The sequence below is a fragment of the Acomys minous genome, assembly GCF_964271855.1.
Source record: "Acomys minous genome assembly, chromosome: 17".
NCBI lineage: Eukaryota > Metazoa > Chordata > Mammalia > Rodentia > Muridae > Acomys > Acomys minous.
The window spans coordinates 3,206,443-3,231,775 of record NC_140500.1 but is presented as its reverse complement, the minus strand read 5'-3'; the positions used below and the strand labels follow the sequence as shown (position 1 = coordinate 3,231,775).

General features: G+C 48.1%; 1 protein-coding gene across 1 annotated transcript; it reads left to right on the top strand.

Moving 5' to 3' along the window:
* Positions 1–1,834: 1,834 nt before the first annotated feature.
* Positions 1,835–23,719, top strand: SMCO2 (single-pass membrane protein with coiled-coil domains 2). The gene is made up of 10 exons (XM_084765693.1): positions 1,835–1,979; positions 4,610–4,747; positions 6,410–6,515; positions 9,713–9,846; positions 11,020–11,172; positions 13,026–13,101; positions 15,570–15,626; positions 18,588–18,644; positions 19,702–19,877; positions 23,437–23,719. Exons 2-10 carry the CDS (start codon positions 4,620–4,622, stop codon positions 23,633–23,635), a joined length of 1,086 nt encoding a protein of 361 aa, XP_084621819.1. The 5' UTR covers positions 1,835–1,979; positions 4,610–4,619; the 3' UTR covers positions 23,636–23,719.
* The last annotated feature ends 1,614 nt before the right edge of the window (positions 23,720–25,333 follow it).

Below are 25,333 nucleotides of genomic sequence, written 5' to 3'. Positions count from 1 at the left end.
ACACACACACACCCCACACACACCCCACTCAACTATTTTTGTGTGTCTTTTTTTTTTTTTTTGGTCACTCAACCCTTAGTGGTAAAACAATTATAAAAGGCCTCTCACAGGCATCATTGTGCCTTCTGAGGCAGCCAAAGGTCAGAAGGTCAGGGATCTTCATGATGAGCCTGACAATTGCTGTGATTGGGGGAAGTGGGTGTCACAAATAAAGTAAAAAGAGCACTAAGAAAGAAGTGGCAAGTGTTTTGTGGTTTCCTGTGACAGTTGCCGTCCTTGCTCTGCTGTGTCTTCCTGAGGAGGAAGCCCAGAAGGCATGGTGGGCTCCTGCGGAGGGAGGACCTGTGGCCACCACACCCTGTTCCCCCTGGTGGGGATAGGAGGTGGGGGAGAAGCTGCCGCCTGCAGCCTTTCTGGGTTTTTTGTTTTTTTGTTGTTGGTGGTGATGGATTTTCAAGACAGGGTTTCTCTGTGTAGCCTTGGCTGTCCTGGACTCACTTTGTAGACCAGGCTGGCCTCAGACTCACAGCAATATGCCTGCCTCTGCCTCCAAAGTGCTGGCATTAAAGGCCTGTGCCACCACGCCTGGCAACAAGGACATAGTTGAAGGCGGAAGATTGCCCCAGCAGGCACTGTGAGAGGGCAGGGGACAGAATCTGACTTCTGAACCAGGCAGGGTAAAGTAAAGCCCTCGGGAAGCCTGACCTGAGCTTCCTGCTGAGAAAGCAGGGAGCACAAAATGTTAACAATCGTGCTAAAAATCTTGCTCCACCTGCCTTGAAAGCCAAACAGCAAACCAAAGCAGCTGCAGCAACAACCTGGCCTCTTACCGCCATTCCTCCAGTGCCACTGACAAGATTTGGAGCACCTGTGGGGAGCTGGCCGCTTTTCTAGCCGTGGAAACCATCGAAGCAAGCATCAGTTCTGTCCTCGTGGCCCCAGCCTTCTACCAGGAGCTCCAGCCACGGCCAGGCTCCCAGGGCCTTCCTCACTGTCACCTTAATCCTCCAGACAAAACAATTAACCCAAACCAAACCCAGGCACACGGCAGAGCCAGGATGTGAAGGAAAGGGTTAGATTCACAAGGTGTGCGCTTTCCTCCCCACCGTGCTGCATGACTGAGGAGGTGAGGAGAAAACACTTGTTGAGACATGTGAAGAAGGTGTGAGGTCGGTCCCTTAGGTCCTTCCGGGGATGGAAGTGACGAAGGGAAATGTAGACTTGGCACTGAGGTCTGGAGAAAGGAAAGTGGGTCGTTCTAGCATGGTGAGGGGAGGAGTGGGCTTTGAGGAACAGGAAGGACAGAACCAGGCTTACCGGGACTGCTTGCCAGGTCAACTGTTCGCTGACCAGAGAGGCCCGGCTCGGCCAGTCATCCGTGGGGGGCCCTTGAGCATCCGTGACGAAGTTGGAGGCGCCAAGGTAACAAGGACCATGGGAGATGAGAGGAGATGACAGGGTGTGCGTGGTGGAAGGAGCTGAGGTCAAAGGGCACCCCCAGGCCACTGTGTGTCTCAGGCCAGTTGATGGAGGAAGAGCTGGCAGGGTGGGAGATGGCTCTAGGGACTAGAAGAGAAACCAGGAGTCTGAGAGGAAGCTGCTGGCTGGGCGTGGTGGCGCCCAGCACCGGGGAGGCAGAGGCAGGTGGATTGCTGTGAGTCCAAGACAGTCAAGGCTACACAGAGAAACTTTGTCTCGGAAAAAAACCTAACTGATAAACAAACAAACAGGAAAAAAAAAAAAAGGAAGCTGCTGGTGCAGGCTAGAAGTAGGCAGGGGACACTGCGGTCTTCACCCTCAGGGGAGGGAGTTAGGAGCTTCACCTGCCAGGTTCCAAGTAGAACGTCAGAGAGCACAGGCCCAACTGCAAGCTTCCCTGCCCAGGTGTGGGCCACACTGCAAGGCCTCTCTGCCCCAGACGCTAGGGGACCAAACGTCCCAGCCCCAGTGAAGCAAGCGCTGACTCCCAGGACTCTGAGGTACAAGATTGGGAAGGCCAAGGCTATGGGCCACTCTGTGTGCTGTGCTGTCTCTCCGTCAAATCCCTGGTTATCAAATAATGTTTGGTGAATTTCTGAGATCCCAAAGTATCCAGCAAGCGGGCTCGCAGGAGGGTAGTTTGTTTGGGTTGAGAGAAGCAACCAACTGGGAATCAGCTGCCGCCTTCTAAAGCTGCTGATCAGCTCCTTTTGACTGAAACACTCCCCCCCACAAAAGTGATAATTCTAAACGTCTTTGTGGTATGTGGAGGAAGAAGGGTTCACTCTCGTTGATTAGAGAGGAGAGACTGCTATTTAATAAGCCCCAAAGGATGAGTGCTTCCAGACTCTCCCGTGAATAGGAGGCATCAGCTTCCTGTTGAAATGAAGGCGTCGCTGATCCGGTGAGGCTGGGGAGGCCGGGCGGGTCTGTGTGGTCAACAAGCACGGAGGGAGCGTGTGTGGCACCACCAGGGGAGGGAGAAGGTGGGCCGCCTCAGACCTAGGAAAGCAGTTCTGTGTTCATAGGTGATTGTCATGCACACGCAGTGAGACTGGCGGATTAAGTCTCTACCTTAGAGTGAAGCTTAGGCCTGCCTTGCTAACTGCCCCCCCCCCCCCCGTAAGGATGGATTGAAACAACGTAATGACCACGCCTTACTAACCAAAAGCACCTCACACGTGCAATCAGTATTGTTATGATTACTATGGTGTTATGTGAAGTTAACATAACACAGGTTAACTTCCTTTTCTGTGTGTGCACACATGGGTGTGCGGACGTGTGTGTGTGTGTGTGTGTGTGTGTGTGTGTGTGTGTGTGTGTGTGTGTGTGTGTTTTGTTTGCCACCCTCTTTGTTTTTAATTTTTTAAAATCAACCTGTTTAATGTGTGTGCATGTTTTCTCTGGCGTGCTTGTGGAGGTCAAAGGACAACATGTGGGAATCAGTTCTCCTTGAGATGTGGGTTCTGGGCGGTCACACTCAGGCTGAACAGCAAGTGCATTTACCCCCTTTTGACAGCCCCATTTGATTTTTATGACAGAGTTTCTGACTGGTCTGGATTCCGCAGGCTAGGCTGGCCGGCCAGCAGGACCCAGAGATCTGCCTGTCTCTGTGCCTGCAGAGGCCTCCCCGTCACCTCCTCACAGCTTTCACATGTGTTTCTGTCTCACCTTTCTCTGCCTGTTTGTTTTCAGACAAGGCCTCAAGGTGTAGCCCTGGCTGGCTTGGAACTATAGGTAGCCTGAGCCGGCCTCAAAGTGAAGGTAATCCCCCTGCCACAGCTTTCCCAGTGCTGGGATGTTGATGTGAACTGTTTCTTCCTCCTCTTTTCATCCTCGTTGCTAAGGTACCCGAACCCTTCCCTCTCCCTCTTCCGTGACTCTCTGCTCTGCAGAAGGCCGGAAGGAAGGGCAGGGCTCAGCGCACAGCTGGGGCATGCAGTGCACAGCTGGTCAGTGTGGGGGTGGGGACTGGAGAGGTGGCTTAGGTAAGAGCTCTGGCTGCTCTTGCTAAGGATCCAAGTTCAGTTTACAATTTTTCATACAAGCTTTTTGTTTTGTTTTTTATTTTGATTTCTTCTGAGGCAGAGTCTCTCTGCATAGCTGTGACTGTCCTGGTACTCACTCCATAAATTTTGTCATTCTTCTTGTTGTAACTTTAAAGTTCAATTTAGAAATGTTTCTCTGGGGCTGGAGACATGGCTCAGAGGCTAAGGGCACTGACTGTTCTTCCAAAGGTCCTGAGTTCAATTCCCAGCAGCCACATGGTGGCTCACAAACATCTATAATGAGATCTGATGCCCCCTCCTGGACTGCAGGTGTAGAAATATTTCTCTAAGCCAGGCGTGGTGGCGCACACCTGTAATCCCGGCACTCTGAGAGGCAAAGGCAAGTGGATCGCTGTGAGTTCGAGGCCAGCCTGGTCTACAAAGAGAGTCCAGGACAGCCAAGGCTACACAGAGAAACCCTGTCTTGAAAACAAAACAAAACAAACAAACATTAGAAATATTTCTCTAAATGCTGAAGAATCTGTATGATACCCACTTTGATCTAATAAATCCAGTTCTGAGTGGTGAGGGCTTAGTGCACTGTTCTGAGCGAGGATGCTCATTGCTTATTAAACTAGAAGAGATAGAAATGTCATCAGCAGTGGGGAACAGCAAAACAATCATCAGGTCTACAGATGGAAACTGATAGGTAGCACCATCTTAGTGGTTAAGTTCTTATATCTGGATGTCTCTGGAGCCCAGCTCTGGTTATTGAGCCCTGAAATACTAGTGATTTTATATTCTTCTTTCTAGTTTTTGCAACATGCATATTACATAATCAGAAATAACTTGTAAACACCAAGTGTTCTGCCCACAACATGGCTGCTGTGTGTTTCTCTATGGCGTCTGCACTCAAGGATGATTTATAGACTTAGACATGAGCTACATCCTTGGGGACAGTCACACACAGATCCTCCCTCGTGTGCTTGAACAGAGAGTCCCAAGCACTTGCTGTGGGGTCTCTTAGAATGGACAGCCATCTTGGCAGCAGTGGGAAACAGGCTGCATTCTCTGTGGGACAATCAGCCATGCATCAGGGGATTGCTGGTCCTGTTGACAGCCTCCTGCCATTGTCTCTGCAGTGCTGAAGGAATGGCTGTCACACCCGCAGCCCTCAGCCGTGAGATGTCCCTACAGACAAGGATGGCCAGGAGGCAACAACAGCTGACTGAGAAGAGCAGAGATTTTCTCCAAAATGTCACTGTTGCTGAAGGTGTGAAGTAAGTGAGGGCGAGCCCCCAGGAGCCACATCTGGGTCTGCCTAGAGACTTCCGGGGCCAGCAGGAGACAGATAATGAGACAGTTCCAGGTCAGGGAGAGGGTGGACGTTTTCTTCTCCAATTGCTTTCATTTTAAGCCAAACGTTCACTGAAGTAGGCTAATGGAGCACTTGTGAGCCTGATGAGTGAGGCATCGCCAGGCAGTGTCGGCAAGACTCAGGCTTCCACTTGGGAAATTGGTTGCACCACACTGATTACTTCATGGCTCCCTTATCTATAGCTGCTAAGGATAAAGCACTTACCTGTATCCCCAGTGCCGGGAGGCAGAGCCTGGAGGAACCCAGGGGCTTGCCTAGTCAGTGGCGCAGCCAGGACGGTGAGCTCCAGGGTCAGTGACAGACCCTGACTCAAAAACTAAAACTCAAAAAGAGCAAGAAAGGAAGGCAGTTATGTTGACCTCTGACCTCTGCGCACACGCGCGCACACACCATGGATACCCTGCACACACAAACAGAAATGTAAAGTTATCATACACCCACATAAAGTCATAGATATGAAGTCCTCATGTGGCAATAGGAAATGGACTCCAAGAAGGCTATTAGAAAGGAAATGCAAAATTCGGAATAATATGTATTAATACACTCTTATTTATATAGACCTGCAGAAACCTGCATGTTTGTCATGCCCTCTGTGGAAGAATGAATAAATAAAGAGTAGAAAATAAAGAACGTTGTAGGTGGCCTAAACAGCTAGAGATTCTGTGGTTTGAACGTGGCTTGAAGTAAACGTCCCACAGCCTCATGTATTTGGACACTTGGTCCCAGCTGATGGTCCCGCTGGCCTCTCTGCTTCCGGGTTGCTGACTGGGTGTGAGCAGGCAGCCTTAAGCTCTCCCCATGCCTCCTCCGTCCATCCTCACTGCTCCTTCTCAGGAACTGTTCGCAGCGATGAGAAAGGCTGCCGGGGTGCCTGAGTTTCTTTTCCTGTTGCTGCAATTAAAAACAAAACAACGGCAAAAGCAAGCCATGCGAGACAGGGCTTATCTTGGCTCCAGTTCAAGGCACAGCCCATCTTGCCGGGGAAACCAAGGCAGGGGAAGACTGACCCAGCTGCTCACGCTGCGTTCATACGCAAGAGCACGACTCCACGCCCTGGTCCAGCTCCTTTTCTCTGTACAGTCCAGACTCAGAGCCAGGGAAGGGCGCCGCCCACAGTGGGCGTGTCTTCCGAGACAGTCGTCCCTAGCACACCACACCCGAGACCCTCTCCCGGGCGCTTTTCATAGTCACAGTCCTGGCTCGCTCTGCCCACCCACCCTTTGGAACTTGTGTTTTGGGGTCTCCACTCTTGGCTGTTTGCTTACTGTTTACCTTTCGGACACGTTTTACACACAAATACAAATAGCGGCAATTTGGGATTTGGGGCCTCACTGTTAAATAAGTTATAGATTCAACAAACAAATATTTATGCAGACCTCCTTTTTCTTTTCTGCAAAATGTACTGTCTGTGGCATTACTCACACAGGACAAAGTCAGTATGAGGGCAGCAGATGTTCCTGGGGCTGGGGGTGTCCCATAGGTCTCGTCAGAATCGCATCAGACAGAGGACCACCCTGAGCACCTACTGTACAGTAATTACCTGTTTGCTTTGCCCCTTACTAAGGGAAATTACCAAAATGGACCACATCTCGGACAGACCGGATGAAAAAGACAAATTTCCTGAAAGCCTACAGACTGATCTTCTTTACAAAATGGACACTAAAAAATGGGTAAGCTAAGCTGGGCCTGTTGGTATATGCTTATAATCCCAGCCTCGGGAGGTGAAAATAGGCGGATGAGGAGTTTGAGGTCAGCCTTGGATACAATGGTACAACAGAACCAAAAACAAAAACAAACAGGGTGGTGGTGGCACAGCACTCAGGAGGCAGAGGCAGGTGGATCACTGTGAGTTCAAGGCCAGCCTGGTCTACAAAGTGAGTCCAGGACAATCAAGGCTACACAGAGAAACCCTGTCTTGGAGGGGGGGGGGAAGTCAGGGAAACATAAATGTCACAGCAGGTAAAGAAATGACCTCACTGTACATCTCAAAGCAGGAAGAAAATCCCCAAGGGCTTTCTCTTCACAGGTGTAACCCTGAGAGAAAGGCGCCAGGGGTCGTCCTGGCTTTCTCGTGCCTCCTATGTGTTATGTGTTGTTTTTGTTGTGGGATTTATTGCAGTTGGCGTTGGTCCCTTAGAGCAGGCATTATGTGTGAATGGTCCCCTGACTGCAGAATGTCTTCCAATAGCATCCATTCGTCAGCTCAGACTCCATCTCCAGGGGACCCCTCCCCTTCCTTCTTGGGGCCTCTGGGGGGGCACTGGCTCAGGCTGCCTCGCTGCAGTTTCTGTCTCCGGCTCACTTCACCTTTCCCACAGCTGCGCCTTCTCCTCCGTCTCACTTTGCCCAGTCTCACTGGACGTAGAAGCTGTCCAGATACTTTATAACGACCTGATTTCAGCGCTTTTAACTCAAGGACAAAGTCTACAAGGACTTGTCCAGATAAGGCGGCACACACAGTGCTGGGACGTGGGCACACCAGCCTGGTGCCAGTAGTTAACCCACTGTGTGACATGAGCGCTGGCAAGCCACCAGGCAGAGGCTGAGAACATTCCCAACCTGCGTCCCCCCAGTCGTGAGGACTCACACTCTCTCTGAAGAGTGCTGAATGTGAGCCTGTGGCCTCGGCTGGGGTAGGTCTTTGGTGAGGAACTCATGGGTTCTGCCCACCCCAAACTTTTTTCTTTCCAGTTTAAAATTTGTCTTCTGGAAGCAGAGGAGTTTTGTTTAAAACTTCCTCAAAGGCCAGAAGAACTATTTTACAGTAGAGTTTCCGAGAGAGATGGATGCGGGGGAGGAAGATGTGGGGGGAGAGCGAGGGATTCTAAGATAAATTATTATCATTTTTGCATGTATAGAATTGAAATGCCATAGAATGAATTTGATATTTTTCTTTTTTTAGAGATTTATTATTATTATTATTATTATTATTATTATTATTATTATTATTATTATTTATATGATGCTCTGCCTGCATGTATACCTGCAGGCCATAAAGTATCACAGATGGTTGTGAGCCACCATGTGGTTGCTGGCAGTTGAACTCAGGACCTTTAGAAGAACAGTCAGTGCTCTTAACCACTGAGCCATCTCTCCATCCCCTAATATTTTTCTGAAACAAAACAAAAAAGAAAGAGAAAGAGAAAGGAAAGAAGGAATTTTTATGGACTAAGTAATAAGTATGCTATTTCTCTCAAACCCTTTGCCATGAAAATAAATAATAATAAAGGCCAGACCTGGTGGCCTACAACTTTAATCCCAGCTCCCGGAGGCCCAGGCAGGCGGATCGCTGTGAGTTCCAGGCCAGCCTAGTCTACAAAAGCGAGTCTAGGACAGCCAGGGCTAACACAGAGAAACCTTGTCTCGAAAAAACAAGAAAACAGGCCGGGCGTGGTGGCGCACGCCTTTAATCCCAGCACTCGGGAGGCAGAGGCAGGCGGATCGCTGTGAGTTCGAGGCCAGCCTGGTCTACAAAGCGAGTCTAGGACAGCCAAGGCTACACAGAGAAACCTTGTCTCAAAAAAACCAAAAAAAAAAAAAAAAAAAAAAAAAAAAAAACCAAGAAAACAAAAACAAAATAAATGACAAGAGGACACAGAAGCAATGATCAGCCAGGTTCTTACAGCTGCACTGTTAAAATAGTTAGCACTCACAGCATTAGTTTTATCTCTGTGTATAAATAGATGCACTTCACTATGCATTTAAAAGTAGGCCAAACAGCATCACAGTTTGTTCCTGCTGCCTTCAGAAAACATCTCTAAAAATAAAGATTTTCTTCTACATACCCAAAATACTGTCACCACAGCTAGAGAAATTAGCAGTTTTGCACATAAAGGCTCTAATGTTCTCACTCTCTCAAAATTCCTGTTTTCTCAATTATGCCTCACATGGTTTTTCAACCTATATCATCTTAAAAGCTTTATGTTTATATTTTATGTGTTTACATGTTTTTCCTAGATGTATGTCTGTGTACCATGTGCATTCCTGGTGCCCTCACAGGCCAGAAGAGGGCACCAGATTATCTGGGGCTGAAGTCACAGATGACTGTGAACTGGGAACTGAACTTGGGTCTTAGGGCTGTACTTTTTTTCTTTTCAATATCATTGGGACAAGATCTATACCATGCGCTTACTTGTTGTAACTTGGCAGACTTGTCTTAATATGAAACACTTCTACCTTGCCTTTTTTTTTTTTTTTTTTTTTTTTTTTTTGGTAATATTGAGGGGGCCTCTACTATTTCTTTTGTTTTATTTGACTTTGTTTTGTTGTGGCCTTGTTATGTGGTCCAAGCTAGCCTACAAATCAATAGCTATCCCAGGCTGCCCCAGGACTCTCTGTGTAAGCTTGGAAGTCTCCTACCCCAGCCTCCTGAAGGCCAAGGTTACAGATGGATACCCTTGCCTGGCTGGTATTGAGGGTTTTTTTTGTTTTGTTTTGTTTTGTTTTGTTTTTGGTTTTTTTTTTTGAGACAAGGTCTCTCTGTGTAGCCTTGGCTGTCCTGGACTGGCTTTGTAGACCAGGCTGGCCTCAAACTCACAGTGATCTGCTTGCCTCTGCCTCCTGAGTGCTGGGATTAAAGGCGTGCACCACCACGCCCGGCTGGTGTTGAGTTTTTGAGGAGACCAGAACAGCCATGTCATTTGAGTCAAGTTCTGGAGTTCACAGTCAGGTGTGTGGGGCATGGGGGCGCTAACATTGGAAAGCCTGTCCCAGCCTGCTACAGGGGGACGGAGGGTTCGTCTCCCTATCCCGTGCACACATTAGAAGGCACAGGCCTCAGACAGGCTGTGCTGGGAGGGGCCAGAGGAACCAGGACCTCTTACAAACACTCGTTTGTTCTGCTTCCTTCCCTCCCCATCTCCTCCAGGATAGGTGGGAGCAGAAGACTGAGCACAGCCAGGACCCACCAGCCGGACAGGATGAGCAGGAAGCAGCTGTTGTTGGCGAGGGCCCTCAAGGATCCTCAGGGTCACAGTTTTCAGAGAAGAGCACCCCTGCACTGTAAGCTTTGACAGGACCCAGGACCCAGTGGAGAGCACTGAGTGATGTGGGGGAGGCAAGGAGGCTTAGGAAGGCATTCGGAGAAAGTCTGGGAGACTTATAATTCCATCCAGCATCCACGTGCGCGGGAGTCAAGGGTGGGGGGTGGGGGGTGGGGATTGGCCTTCCCTAGCCTGTCCTTGGCTACAGACGTAGGCAGAGCCAGCAGGTCCTCTGTGGATTTGGAGCTTAGAATTGATATGTATGTCAACACTCTCAGATAACTTCTTGGTTTTTTTTTTTTTTTTTTTACTTATTATTATGTATATAGTGCTCTTCCTGCATGTACACCTGCAGGCCACAAGAGGGCGCCAGATTACATTATAGATGGTTGTGAGCCACCATGTGGAGCTGGGAATTGAACTCAGGACCTCTGGAAGAGTAGTCAGTGCTCTTAACCACTGAGCCATCTCTCCAGCCCCAATATAACTTCTTCTATATGAAAATTATCCTAATCATCATTAAAAGCCTGCCGTTAAGCCCTTGTGTGCCACCCCCTGTTGTACACCTCTCATCCTCAGCCACTATCTAAACATTCACTACATAAAGGGAGATTTCAAACAGACCTATTTTTAGGGCTGGCGCTCAGTGGTAGTGTACTTACTTAGCATGCGTGAGGCCCTGGCTTCAATCTCTAGCACTGAGAAAAATGCATGAAGCTTCTTTGAAAAGCATGTGTGTGAATGGTTGGCTGGCGTCCTATGTGTATGTGCACTGCGTTTGAGCCCCCAGGATGTCAGAAGAGCTGTTGGATTGTGTCGAGCTAGAGTTCTCGATGATTGTGAAACACCAGGTGGATGCTGGGAATCAAACCCAGGTCCTATGCAAAAGCAACAAGTGTTTGAAGCCAAGGAGCCAATTCTCCAGGCTGGGCATGCACCTCTGTGGTAGAGCGCTGGCGCTGTGTGAGGCCCTAGGTTGGAGTCTCAGTTAACACACACACATATTTTGTAAAATTGTTTGCTTTATCTGGGCTTTAAAATACTGTTTACACAGATAAATAAATGACCACTTGGTTCATTTTAGTAATAATAGGAAATGCATAAATAGATCAACTTGTCAGCCAAAGCAAGATTGTCCAGAGCCATTTGAGGTGTTTCCCACTTCCCACTGTTCAATGTTCTGTTTCCGCAGGACCCCCCAGGAGAGCTTGGTCCTCAAGCTGAGCTCCTGGAATCCAAAGATGGCTCTACAGATGAAAGAACTCAGCGCTGACCACATTGACTGGTTGGAGAAAATCAACACCAGTATACAAAAAATCAACAGTACAGAAAGCACAGTACAGAGGTAAAGCCTGGATACTGGGGTTGGCAGGAAGATTGTGGGGCATCCCGCAGCTTTAAAGATCCAAATGCTGTGGTACAGCAAACAGTAAAGGTTCTCGGGGTTAGAAGGCCGCATCCAGCCTTATGCCAGAGCTCTGCGTCTCTTTTCCCTCAAACATTTCTCATACACTGGCTATGCAAGCACTCTCTCTGTTTATTTTTTATCACTTTTACGTGTGTGTGTGTGTGTGTGTGTGTGTGTGTGTGTGTGTGTGAGATACCCAGAGAGCAGAAGCATCAGACCCCCTGGAGCTTAAGCTGCAGGCAGTTGTGAGCCCCTATGTGGGGGTGCCGAGACCACAAATCCTTCTGCAAGAGCAGTGGAGGCCTCTAACTGCCGAGCCAGCTCTCCTGTGCCTGACTTTGAACTCCTAATCCTCCTGCCTCCGCCTCCTGACTATGGAGTGTGCTGCCACAGCCCGGTTTATGCTGGGATGTGAGCCAAGGTCTTGATGGACGCTAAGCCAGCACTCTGCTGACTGAGCACATCCCCGTTACAGAGACCGAGCTGGAATCCCGAGGGCTCCTTTGTTGTGTTTATTAATCAACCTTTCGAAGGGCTCGCCTTTCCTCCTGTATAAAAGTTCCTAACTGTAGCCTCTTCGCTGGCACCTTGTGAGGTTCAGCTGGGAGGCTGGTGCACGTCAGTGACTAACAAACAGAGCTCTTCTTGGAAGTGAGTGTCTGAAGCCTTTGCACTTCCCTAGCGTGCTCCAGCCTCCTCGATAGCACTGTCCTAATTGCTTCCTCTTTTTGTTTCTTCTTTTTTTTTTTTGAGACAGAGTCTCTCTGTGTAGCCTTGGCTGTCCTAGACTCGCTTTGTAGACCAGGCTGGCCTCGAACTCACAGCGATCTGCCTGCCTCTGCCTCCCGAGTGCTGGGATTACAGGTGTGAGCCACCTCGGCCCGGCTAGTTGCTTCCTCTTTGCCTGTTGCAAAGCATCTATTCATACACATGGTGGACTTTGTATCCCCCAAAACATTAAAGAGTCTAAATCCAATATGCTATATATATTCTTTTACAAGTAAAATATAATTATATTGCACAACAATTTTTGTTTGTTTGTTTTTTGGTTTTGTTTTTCGAGACAGGGTTTCTTTTGTAGCTCTGGCTGTCCTGGACTCTCCTTGTAGACCAGGCTGATCTCAAATTCAGAGATCTGCCTGCCTCTGCTTCCCGAGTGCCGGGATTAAAGGCGTGTGCCACCGTGCCCAACAACAATTATGTTCTTTAATGTAAGGTCCCGTGAGTTTCGAAAATGCACATAGTTTTGGAACCAACACATTGAAGACACAGAATACCTTGATCTGTCACAAAAAAACAAAACAAAACATCATTTTCTTCTTTCCTTGTGTATGTGTCATAAGACTCTATCTCATGTAGCCCAGGCTAGCTTGGCACTCCTGATTCTCCTGGGGTTACAGGTGTGCACCACCACGGCCAACCTGTTAATGAGCTTAAGATTCTTGATATAGTCTGGATAAAAGCCCAGACATGCAGCACTTGGCTCTTCAAATGTCACCATCCAGGCCGGGACTACAACTCAATGCTTGCTTCTCCTGCGCAAGCAAATGCCTTGGCTCAGGCCCCAGTACTGGAAAGAAAATAGCCCTCCCCCTCATTATGGGCCTTTTCTTTCCACAGCGCTAACGGGAGTAGAGGCTCTTAGTCCCTCAGAGCCTCACGTCTCTTTACTGTGCCGTTCTGTGTAGAACAGCACTTCAGTTTTGAAGGATCAGAAATCTCTCCCATGTTGGACGTTTTTTTTCCCCCTCAATCCACAGGACTTAGTCCGTCTCTTCGTCTGTTTGTAGGTTGTTATCTGAGGTTATATCCCTGGAAAACCAGTCTGAAAATTTGGAGGACCCTGATCAGGAGGCAGACATTGAGGTAAGCTGGCTTCCAACTTCTGCCTCCGCTTCCCAACAGGCTGCAGGCAGAGGAACAGGCACCTCCCTCACAGGACGCTGCTGGCCAGGCAGAGCTGAGCACCTTCCTCCAGGGGACACCACCTCCCTCACCTGATGCTCAGAACCCTGGACTCCGCTGTGATTCCCACGCACTGGGCGAGGCCCTTTTCATGGGCTCCTTCCTCTCTGGATGCCGTCCTGAGGACACAAGCCTTGCGGAGAACTGTTTGTCCGGATCTCAGAATCCTGGCTCTGCTCATTCAGAGAAAACATCCAGGGAACGGGAATTTGTTAACGGTGTCCTCAGAGATCAAGGTGCTTACCTGATGACATCAGCGGTGTCCTCAGAGATCAAGGCGCTTACTTGATGATGTCTTGATGTGCTTTTGGGTCTTAGCTCCAAACCTATTTCTTTATCTCCTCATGTTCCTCAAGTTTCTCTTCAGAGAAAGCTTTATATTTTGTGCTATGTTTATTTTTAAGTTTTTATTGTATTTATGTGTTTATTGTATGCTTTTGTATGTGTGTGCATGCATGTATGAATGAATTGTGCATGTGTGTGCATGCATGTATGCATGCATCTGTGTGTGCATCTGTGTATTCATGGGCGTGCGCATGCATGTGTGCATGTGTGTACGCACGCATGTGTTATATTATGCATATGTGACAACTTGCCAGAGTTGGTTCCGTCCCTTCTACCCCGTGGAGCCCAGGGATGGAAGTCAGGTTGGTGGCAAATGCCTTTTCCTGCTGAGCCATCTCTCTGGTCTATTTTTAAGCTGTTTTTGTTTTGAGACAAGACTTCTCTTAAACCTGGGTTGGTCCAGAACTCACTATGTAGCCTAGGCTAGCCTTGAGCTCTCAGCAGTCGGCTGCTTCAGCCTCCCCAGCACTGTGTTTATAGGTGTGAACCACCATACTCAGGGAGATTTATATTTTGGGGGAGGACTTGAGAGAACAGGGAAGGAAAAAGAGTTTCACACATGTATGAAAACTGTGCTAGAGTATGCAATTTTGTGTACACACTAAAAGCTAAACATACCAAGTGCTATATGTGAGCTTAAGGACCAGAAGCAGTTCAAATGCCCACCAGTTGACAGATGAGGTGTGTCTTGTGTGTACAAGGGAACACCTGAAATAAAAAGAAACAATTTTTTTGTTTTGTTTTTTTGAGACAAGGGTTCTCTGTGTAGCCTTGGCTGTCTTGGACTCACTTTGAGGACCAGGCTGGCCTCAAACTCACAGTGATCCGCCTGCCTCTGCCTCCCAAGTGCTGGGATTAAAGGCTGTGCCACCACGCCTGTCAAGAAACAAATTTCTTATTCTCCCAACAGCATGAGTGATCTCAGACACGGTAAAGTATTTGAAAGATGCCAGCTCAGGTGTTCACAGACTTTACATTTCACTTATGTAACACTGAAAAAGACAAACTGGTGGGGACAGAAGATAGGCTGGCAGTTGCTGGGGCTGAGGGGAGAAGGGAGGAGGTAGTTACGAAATTACAAAAGTCTGCGGTCCCAGGACCTGGGAGGTGGAGGTGGGGCTGGGGGGGATGGGGGAGAGGGGTTGGGGTATGGGGGAAAGGGTTGGGGGTAGGGGAGGGGTTCAGGGGGGTGGAGGAGGGGTTGGGGATGGGGGAGGGATGGGGGAGGGGGTTGAGGGGAGAGGTTGAGGGGATGGGGGAGGGGTGGGGGGATTGCCTGTGCAAGCTCATCATCCTGGTGGCACAGCCTCATATTGAACCACATGACTCCCAGGCTAGTGATGAATTAATGTGGTTCAAAGTGAGGATGAGTAGACACCCCCAAATATGACCACACGCTGCTGAAGGGTGCTGGCTGGTCAGCAGGTGCTCCTGTTACTTGGAGTGCACCGACCCAAAGCTCAGAGACTACGTGTATAGGGTGTGGCCAGTCACACCTTTAAAAAAAGTTTCATGTGGCTTCGTGGTGGTGGCACACGCTTTAATCCCAGCACTTGGGAGGCAGAGGCAGGTGGATCTCTGCATTCAAGGCCAGCCTGGTCTACAGATCAAGTTCCAAGACAGCCAGGACTACACAGAGAAGCCTTGACTCCAAAAAAAAAAAAAAAGTGCATGTGTCTGCTTGTCTGCAGTGTGTCTCATGCACACAGCGCTCACAGGGGTCTGGTGAGGGTGTCAGATCCCCTGGAACAGAATTTAGAGGCAGTTATGAGCTACTATGTAAGTGGTGGGAATCAAACCCGGATCCTCAGCAAGAGCAGCCAGTGTTTTAAGGGGTGAGCCACCTCCCCTGTTAATTGTGTCTTACTGACGTGGTTCAATGCTGGTCTCATAAGTCAGCATAATATGGGGGAAATAACTATGAAGTCTAAAGTTTGTTGACCATGTGTGTTTCTCCTTAAAGTTGTTATATGTCAATTCCAAAGACCATCCCTCCTAACGTGTTGTCTGTCCTTATATCATAGGAGAAGATCATAGAAATTAGAAGCCAATTGAAAGAAATGAACATCAAACTGGCCCAGGTAATGAGACGTCTTCAAAATAAGGAGGAAAAGCAAGCCCTGAAAGCGTAGGAATTAAAACTCAGGGGAAGGGCACTCCGGGGTCAAGGCCGGGGACTGCTGTGTTACAATGCTCACTTTCAGAAGAAATATTCTGGATCCCAGATGAAGTTCAGGTTTGCTGAGATGTGCTCCAGGATGCAGGCCTAAGCTGTACCTATACACACATGCACATACACACACATACACACACTTATACACACATACACATACACACATACACACACTTATACACATACACACACTTATACACACATACATACACACATACACATATACACACATGTGCACACACACACATACACACCTCACATACACACTCACCCATAATTCCAGGTAAAAAGAGCCAGTGAGAGGACTCGGTGGGTAAAGGGGCTGTTGAACCTGGCAGCCTGAGTTTGATCCCAGAATTCACATGATGGAAGGAGACAGCAGATTGCTCTGTATTGTCCTCTGACCTCAACGCGGGTTTCCTGGCAGGAGTGCTGCCTGCTACAAGTAAATAAGTGGGAAGAAGTAAAAAATAGAAAAATCCACACTTGCTCTTCCTTTGCCATTTACATTAGTGTCACACAAAATATCACATGATGTATGTACATATTTTTCTTCTAAAAAAGTAACATACTTATTTTGGCAATTAAGACAATATGAAAGTAAGTGACATAAAAATAAAAAGTAGTGGGGCTGCAGAGATGGCTCAGAGGTTAAGAGCACTGACTGCTCTTCCAGAGGTCGTGAGTTCAATTCCCAGCAACCACATGGTGGCTCCCAACCATCTATGTCATGATCTGATGCCCTTTTCTGGCATGCAGGTGTACATGCAGACAGAACATTGTATACATAATAATAAATAAATAAATCTTAAAAAAAATAAAAAGGAGCCAGGTGGTGGTGGTACACACCTTTAGTCCCTGCACTCAAGAGGCAGAGGTGGGTGCATCTCTGTGAGTTTGAGGCTAGGCTGGTCTACATAGTGAGCCCAGGACAGCCAGGGCTGTATAAAGAGACCTTGTCTCAAACAAGCAAACATAACACACACACACACCAAACAAAAAGAAGAAGACCCCAGAGCCTCAGAGATAAACACAGTGAACACTTTTGCCTATGTGTATGCTCTTCTGAACTAGTGGTCCCCACCTTCCCCATGCTGTGACCCTTAATACAGCTCTTCCTGTCACGATGACCCCAACCATAAAATTATTTTCATTGCTACTTTATAACAATATTTATTTTATAACTGTAGTAAATTTGAACCTGTTATGAATCGTAATGTAAGTATCTGTTATGTGACCCTTGTGGAAGGGCCATTGGACCCCCAAAGGGGTCTCGACCCACAGGCGGAGAACTGCTGATCTAAACTCCACTTGCACACATTTGCATAACAGATAATGTCACCGTCAGATGCACATCGTCTTGAACTTGCTTTTTGACGGGTCACTTTCTTCAGACTTTTCTGTGTTTTCTCGCACAGTTGGGATTTTGCCTTGAGAAACTGAGCCTCAGAAACTCGCTTTTGGGGCTAGGGCTGTGGCTCAGTGACTGACACAAACAGGGACCAGGGTTCAGTCTCCAGCTGCGCATAGCAGGCGTGTGTCAATCGCCAGCTCCGCATAGCAAGCCTGGCTGCACACGCCTGCTCTCCCAGCACTTGGGCGGTGAAGGCAGCAAGAGCCCATCAACTTCATACTTGGCTCAGAGCACACTGGCCGCCAGCCTGGAATATGTGAGACCCTGTCTTAAAAAAATAAAATAAGAAAAGGAAGAAAGAGTGGAAAACCTCCTCCTGCTCCTGGGACTGCCTAAGAATCAAGACCAGACCTTTTCTCTCCTAGAGGACTGCTGGAGAGCCATAGGAAGCAGGCGGGAGAGAGCCTCTCTCAGCAGTCGCCGTGCTGAACCAGGGCCTGGACATTGGCTCCAATAAGACATTTGACATTTGTGCCTTAGAAATGTTGACCTATTTAAAAAAATACTTTCTTAGCCAGACGTGGTGGCGCATGCCTTTTATCCCAGCACTCGGGAGGCAGAGGCAGGCAGATCTCTGTGAGTTCGAGGCCAGCCTGGTCTATAAAGTGAGTCCAGGACAGCCAAGGCTACACAGAGAAACCCTGTCTGGAAAAAAAAAAAAGACTTAGCAAACAGAAAAGAATGGCTTACAACAAGGAGCTGTTGTATAATTTATACTTTTACCTGTGTGTGTGTGTGTGTGCTGTGCATGAGTGTGTGCATGCATGTTTGTGTGTGCCAGTGCCTGTGCATGTGTGCGCATGAGGCCTGACAATGATACTAGGCATTTTTCTCAATTGCTCCCCCACTTTATATACTGAGGCAGGGTTCCTTGCGCTAATTCTCGCTAGACTAGCTAGCCAATTTGCTCTGAGACTTCCCTGGTCTGCCTCTCAGGCATCTCCCTTGCCTATAGATGTATTTTCTTATTTACTTATTTATCTTGCTGCTGTTTGAAACAGAGTTTCACTACGTCACCCTAGTTGGCTTTGAACTTGCAGAGATTTTCCTGCCTCTGCCTCTTGCGTGGGGGCATGAAAGGTGTGCACCACTATGCTGGGACGTGTACACTTAAAAAGGACCGAAAATAACCCGTGTTGATCTTGGTTACGTTTTTTGCCCTGTGCGGTTTGTGACCTGACTGATAGGCAGTTTGCTTCGTGTTTGTTCCATTACTGGTTTTGCTCATCGGCTTCTGAGGCGCTGAGGACGGAGCTCAAGGCCCCGTGCAAGCTCTCTGCCACTGAGCTGCAGCCACAGGCCCGGAAACCCACTGTCACGGGAACTGTTTACTGAGTAAATGTTTATCCCAGTGCAGCCACTCTGTATGTAGCACAAAGATGAGAGAGTATATTACACAAACCAGAAAGACACAGGTGTGTGTCAGCTTTCTCAGACCTGCCGATGTCTTTTTAGGTCGATGCTTGCAACGGAGCCCGTGAATTAAAGGAGAAGCTCGTTGGACAGATGGAGGTGAGATGCCCAAGCCCACCTATCCAAACAACCCAGCTGGCTTTGCTGAACTAACCATTTTTTCTACACCCATCCTAACTCCCACACAATGAGACGGAACCGTCTGCGCTGGCCTGGCCTGCTTCCCAGCTGCGTCCCTATGTCCTCTAGTCTTGCTCTGACCATTCCTGCTCCATCTTTGTCCTCATGGCAACTCATCCATGATGACCAGCTCCTCGTGGCTTGGCAAGCCTCCTCTCTTTTCCCCTCTCCTCTGCTCTCCTCTCCTCTTCCCTCTCCTCCTCCTCCTTATTCTCCCTCCCTCCCTCTATCCCCCTTCTCTCTCTCTCTCTCTCTCTCTCTCTCTCTCTCTCTCTCTCTCTCTCTGCTGTTCAGCTCTTTATTGACCAATCAGAGATGATGGAGAACAATTTTATACACCATGGAAACAGGAAAGTCCTGAATAGCAATGATAATACCGGAACCTGTTACCTTTTAGCTCACTGGTGGTTCAGCAGTCAACAATCCAGCACACAGTGACACGCCTTAACACAATGTGAGGGAAGGTCACCTTCTCATCAGGTCCAGCTAAACACACCTCAGCCTGGTCTCTGGCTGGGTGCGGCCTTTTCCATCTCTCTGTCCTTGGACCAGAAGAGCACCTGACAGTTTCTGGTGTGTCCATCCCCTAGCTATGTGGAGCTTGACCTGTGCCGACATGTTCTGCATCCTGCAAGGTTCCCCAGGCCTCGCCTGCGTCACCCAGAAATTGTCTTTGAGTTTCTTCCCCAACACCTTAGACGTAGAGGAAAGTGAACGCGTGGCTGAAACAACAAATGTGGGTCCCCTACCCTCCCACTCGCAGGTGCAGGCTCATCAGCTCAACAGGGCACATGGTCCTCAGGCCTCAGCCACACCCTTAGCATGTCTCACTCTAGTGTAGGTGGACGATGGCAACCTGAGGTGTCAGAGACGGGGGAAATGTCCTCTGCTACCTACATGAGACTGGGAGACACTGGGAATTCCTTTCTGTTTTTTATGAAGAGAAAGCTGATTGCTCTTTGAATTTTCTCCCCAGAGCTGTTATAGGGAAATGAACGCACTGAACACTAAGCTGGAGACATGCCATGTGCACAAAAGGGGGACAGACTCCCACAGCTCCGAAGACGCAGATGTGGAGCAAGCAGAAGCCGGGCTTCCAGAGGCTTCTCCAGCCCCCTTGGCGCTACACTCTGCCCCCTGCAGTACAGTGTGGTGAGCGAGGAAACGGGGCTGGCACGGGCTAGGCAAACTTATCTGAAGTGGTCAGGACTAGTGCCACACACCTTCAATGGCAGCACTCCAGGGCCAGAGGCAGGTAGGCCAGACTGGTGAGACTGTGGTGTGTGTGTGTGTGTGTGTGTGTGTGTGTGTGTGTGTGTGTATGCTTCTCAACATATGAACTATTTTAAGCCTGACTGTATATCTTCAAGTGTTGACTAAAATGTTTTGTTTTTGTAAATTTTTCTTTTGTTTGAAGTCACAGGATTTTTCTTGTTTTAGCTATACATCAGTTGCATTAAGAAGTGGTGAGGTGGCGCACACCTTTAATCCCAGCACTCAGGGAGGCAGAGGCGGGTGGATCGCTGTGAGTTCGAGGCCAGCCTTGTCTATAAAATGAGTCCAGGACAGCCAAGGCTACACAGAGAGACCCTGTCTGAAAAGAAGAAAGAGGAGGAGGAAGATGAAGAGGAGGAGGCCCAGCTTAACTTTATTACTTTAGATAAATCTTCCAATATGTACTACTTATATTTTACCGACATACAATACCTTTCTAAATCATTTTAAGATGTGTGTAATGTAGGCGACTGAACTTAAGACTTCACACAAAATCCTCAATTCTTATCAACATCCTTTAAAATGTTTTAAATTATAGATTTATTTATTTTATATATATGGGTGTTTGATTGCATGTATGTATCTACACCATATGTATGTCTGGTACGTAGGGAGATGTTGGAGACCCCTAGAATTGGAGTTACCGGTGGTTCTGGACCATTCCACGTGTGGTGATTTGATTAAACTTGGTCCCCAATAGATTCAGATGTTTGAATCTTGGCCCATAGGGAATGGCAATATTTGGAGGTGTGGCCTTGTTGGAGTAGGTGTGGCCTGTGGAGGAAGTGTGTCACTGTGGGGCCAGGCTTTGAGGTCTCCTATGCTCGAGCTATGCCCAGTGTGGCACACAGTCTCTCCTTGCTGCCTGTGGATCAAGATGCAGAACTCTTAGCCCCTTCTCCAGCACCATGTCTGCCTGCTGCCTGGCTTCCTGAAACCTCTGAACTGTAAGCCAGCCCCCATTAGATGTTTTCCTTAGTTGCTATGGTCAGCCAGGCATGGTGGTGCATGCCTTTAATCCCAGCACTTGGGAAGCAGAGGCAGGTGCATCTCTGTAAGTTGGAGGGCAGCCCAGTCTACAGAGCAGGTTCCAGGACAGCCATGGCAACACAGAGAAACCTTGTCTCGGAAAACCAAACAAGTGAAATGAAATAAAGTCACGTGCTCAGTCCCAAACACTGTGCATCTCTGCGAGTGAGCTCCAGTGCAGACAGAACAGTACTCTGAGGCTGTGGGGCTTACACCTCATGTCAATTCTTTTTGAAAACTTACTTACTGACAAAAAGAAAAAAGAAAAAAAAACTATGATGGAATTGAAACTAGAAAAACAACTAACTTCATATTCTCTCAACGGCTGATGTCTTCACCTGCATTTCCCTCCCTTGTCTCCCAACGTCACCCTTCCTTCGTCTCCTTTCCAAGTGCTACACAGTACCCATGTTTATAGATGTTTACATATAAACTTGTAAACATGACAGACTTGGATCTGCATATGAGAGAGAGCACTTTTTTATCCTCTCCAAAATTGTGTGGCCCTGTCTAACAGTGTGATGTATTCTCATCCCTGTCTAACAGTGTGATGTATTCTCATCCCTGTCTAACAGTGTGATGTATTCTCATCCCTAACAGTATGATGTACTCTCAGCGCATCCACTTTCCTGCAGGTTTTGTAATTCCGTTTCATTTCCACAGGGTCTATATACCACGTTTTCATTATCCATTTATCTGTTGTTTGGCTGGTTCCGTTTCCTTTTACTGTAAATAGAGTGGCAGTGAAAATGCTTATGCAAGTCCCTCTGTGGTAGGTATGGAGTTCCCTGGGTACATATCAGGGGACGTCTCCCTTATACAATCTTGGAGACATACTGATGGGAAAACATAAATCTTCTCTTCTGAGACAGGGTCTCCTTATGTAGCTCAGGATGGCCTGACACGATCCCTCCCACATCAGCCTGGGGCTCAGCGCTGGGGTTACAGATGTGTGCCACCACCCTGACTCAGATTTTGAGCCCTTGGATACCTTTACAGAGCTGACGCCCCATCTTGGAGAGGCAGTCCTTTCTCCAAGAAAAGATCTCCCTTTCTTCATTTCCAGCCACCGACCTAGAAAGAGCCGTCAGCAACCTCTTTTCTGGAGCGTTTCCCAGGTGTTGTTTGTAATTGTTTTTGTTGTTGTTGTTGTTGTTGTGCCATTGTACCAGCATGTGTCCCTATGCCTTGCATGTTATCCTGCCTCAGAGCCAACATTACACTACAGCTCAGTTGTTTTCAGTTCTGTTTCTTCCTAATACTTTATAAAGCTGAGCTATGAAATGGGATCTTGTCTGCATCATTTTGAGACATGCACAAGAATTGTCAAATAGGGAGGGTGACAGCAGTTAAAATGGAACTACCTCAGAAAATATTCATCTCCATAGAGCCAATAATCAGAAAAGTGCCAAGAACCAGGGCCTGAGAGATGGCTGAGTGGGCAGAAGTGCTTTTGACCGAAGCATGATGATGACCTGAATTTGATCCTTAGAACCCACATGACAGCTAGTTTCAGTGGCGAGCGTCTGCAGTCCCAGTGGCCCCACAGCAAGATGGTGGGGGGAGGAGGATGGGAGAAGGCCCTGGAGTTCATCATCTCCTCGCCTGGAGCGATCAGGTTAGCAGAATGTTGGGTAACAGTTTCCATCCCGCCGGGAAGTGCCTTAGCAGGAAGGCATCAACTCAAATGGCTTCAGGAAGTCCCTGAAACTGACCAGACTCACTCGGCCCCCTCCCCGCCAGAGTAAACAGTGAAAGCTGAGACCCCCCCCCCCCCCCCCGCCCCTCAAAGGGAAGGAAGCTGAGTTGCAAAGAAGACTCTGGGATGGTGACCAGAAAGAGGCAGAACCTGGCGGAGCTGCCTGGAAATGGTTTAGACCAGCTGAGGCACTTGGAAAGGACACTCCGCCATGTAGAGTTGCCACATGGAGCTGCCATGTAGAGCTGCCTGCAGGCTGTGGCGTGTGCATCATGTTTCCCATCTCTGTGAGCTGTCACTCATGCTGGGGTGGGCTTTGTCTACGTAGCTGCCTTTGAGTCATGTCTGCTCCTATAAGTAACCCCTCACCCACATTCCTGTAAGTAACTACAATAAAATCACGGTTCACCGAGTTTGACCTTGGTTGTATCCGCACTTTGGTCACCAAACAAACAAAAAAATCAATCAAAACCAGCGACTCTATAACATCAGACAAATAAACAAATGTGGCTCCCACTGTATCTAGAATGAAAAGTGACCAGAGGAGCTTGTGCAGAAGCGTTTGCACATGCGCTGTTTCCCCCTTTTACAGCGGTGACTGGGGTCATAGCTCAGTGGCCCCACCTGGTGGAGCCGCAGGGACAGAGGGTCCGCGTCTTCACTGAGGCTGTTTTCCTGGTCTAAACACTCGTGTCTTCTTTGCTGTAGGAAGCACGTGCTGAAGCTGATCGCCATGGTCTACGTGGTCACCATCACTGGACTGTCGTGCTACATACTGTTTGTGGACGCCACGTTTCTCTTCGAAAGGGTGCTGCCCAGCGTGCTGGGGCGCCGCGCCATGTGGGAGCTTCGGGAGATGATGGCGCCGTTCTTGAATTTGGAAGCAGAAGAGTTGCTGCCATCCTAGAGATCCAAAGGTTCCCGATACACAGCTCGCTTCCTCTCCAATAAATTTTACATGTTCCCATAATGTAGCAGTTAGCTTATTAAAAAAGTATACCATTCAGTATTTTATAAAGGGTATTGTTATTATATAAAATTAAGCCGGGCGTGGTGGCGCACGCCTTTAATCCCAGCACTCGGGAGGCAGAGACAGGCAGATCACTGTGAGTTCGAGGCCAGCCTGGACTACAAAGAGAGTTCCAGGACAGCCAAGGCTACACAGAGAAACCCTGTCTCGAGAAGAACAACAACAAAAATTTAGTTGATTACAGAAAAAAATGTAAATGATTGTATTAGTTAAACGCCAGGTCTCGAACTCGTGATCCCTTGCCACAGCCTCCCAATGACTGCTTTAATCACCTCCCACCCCCGCCCCACGTCCAGTCAATCACGCATGCGCAACGCCCCGACGTCCCCGTTGGGAGGAACTCTGAGGTCTTAGAGAAGGAAAGATTCCTTTCTCCTGTGGCCTCGGGCTCGGAGCAGCAGTGGCAGTTCCTCGTTTCTCTCAGTGTTCATCTCTCCTATGGACAACCGTCGAAAAGACTCTTTCCTTAGCAAATACAACCACAGGTGGCCCTTGCAACGATGCTCCTGTCATCCCATGTGTAAGGGGAAGCACGAACAGGCATGCTCATGAACATACACATATGTGCTTGCATGCATGAACACACACACGCACACGGCGCGGGGGAGGTTGAGGGGGCGCACCACTGTGTTGCTTCAGACATTCTCTGAGAATTTTTTTAAAAAGTATGCAAAGAATTGAAGAGGCTGGAACTTAGTTTTTTTGTGAGAAAGTCCATTCTGTTTTTCTGCTTAACCAGCCAGATCTGGTTCAGTTACTCACTTTATAGACCAGGCTGGCCTTGAACTCACAGTGATCCGCCTGCCTCTGCCTCCTAGGTGCTGGGATCGAAGGCATGCACCACCACCACCGCTGGGTCCAGATCACTTGTAAAATGTGAGGGGCATGTATGCCAAGGATGGAGGAAGTCATACTGAAATGCACAGATGAAAAGGGCATAGCAGATATAGCTGGCCTGTGTGGGCGGAAAAAACTTAAAACATAGGACAAGATTAGGCACATGGAAATGTGATATGGAACTAAATATCCTGTACTGAAAAATGTTTTATGCAGAATGGTTTTGAGACAACTGACAAAACAACACGCATAGAAGAGCAATGTGTCAATGTTAAACTTCCCCTATTTAACAACTATACTATCTATAGGAAAATATCATTGATCTTAGGAGATGAATACACACACACACACACACACACACACACACACACACACACACACATCAAACATGATGGGAGGTAAGGTCTGACATACACAGAGTTTCAAAGGAATAAAAAAAGATTGGGAAACATCAATTAATAGATAAAATGCACTATGTTATTTTGTGAAACTGAATAGGGAGACATATGTGAATTCTTCATTTTTATTTTTTCAATTTTTCTGTTTGATACTGATTTAAAATGAAGGGGGCAGGGAAAGAGTGTGTGAATATGAGTGTAGTATCTGCAGAGGCCAGAAGAGGGCACCAGATTCCTCTGGAACTGGTGAGTCTGAGCTGTCTGATGTGGGTGATGTTGCCCTTGGCAACAGCAGCCAGCGCTCTAAACCACTAAACTACCTCTCCCCATCGCTCCAAAC

Bases quoted from the DNA above. Each gene is read 5' to 3' on its own strand.
- SMCO2 (XM_084765693.1), top strand. From the start codon at position 4,620: ATGGCTGTCACACCCGCAGCCCTCAGCCGTGAGATGTCCCTACAGACA. The intron at 18,645-19,701 runs GTGAGATGCCCA...TTTTCTCCCCAG, and splicing joins AGCTCGTTGGACAGATGGAG to AGCTGTTATAGGGAAATGAA. The intron at 19,878-23,436 runs GTGAGCGAGGAA...TCTTTGCTGTAG, and splicing joins GCCCCCTGCAGTACAGTGTG to GAAGCACGTGCTGAAGCTGA.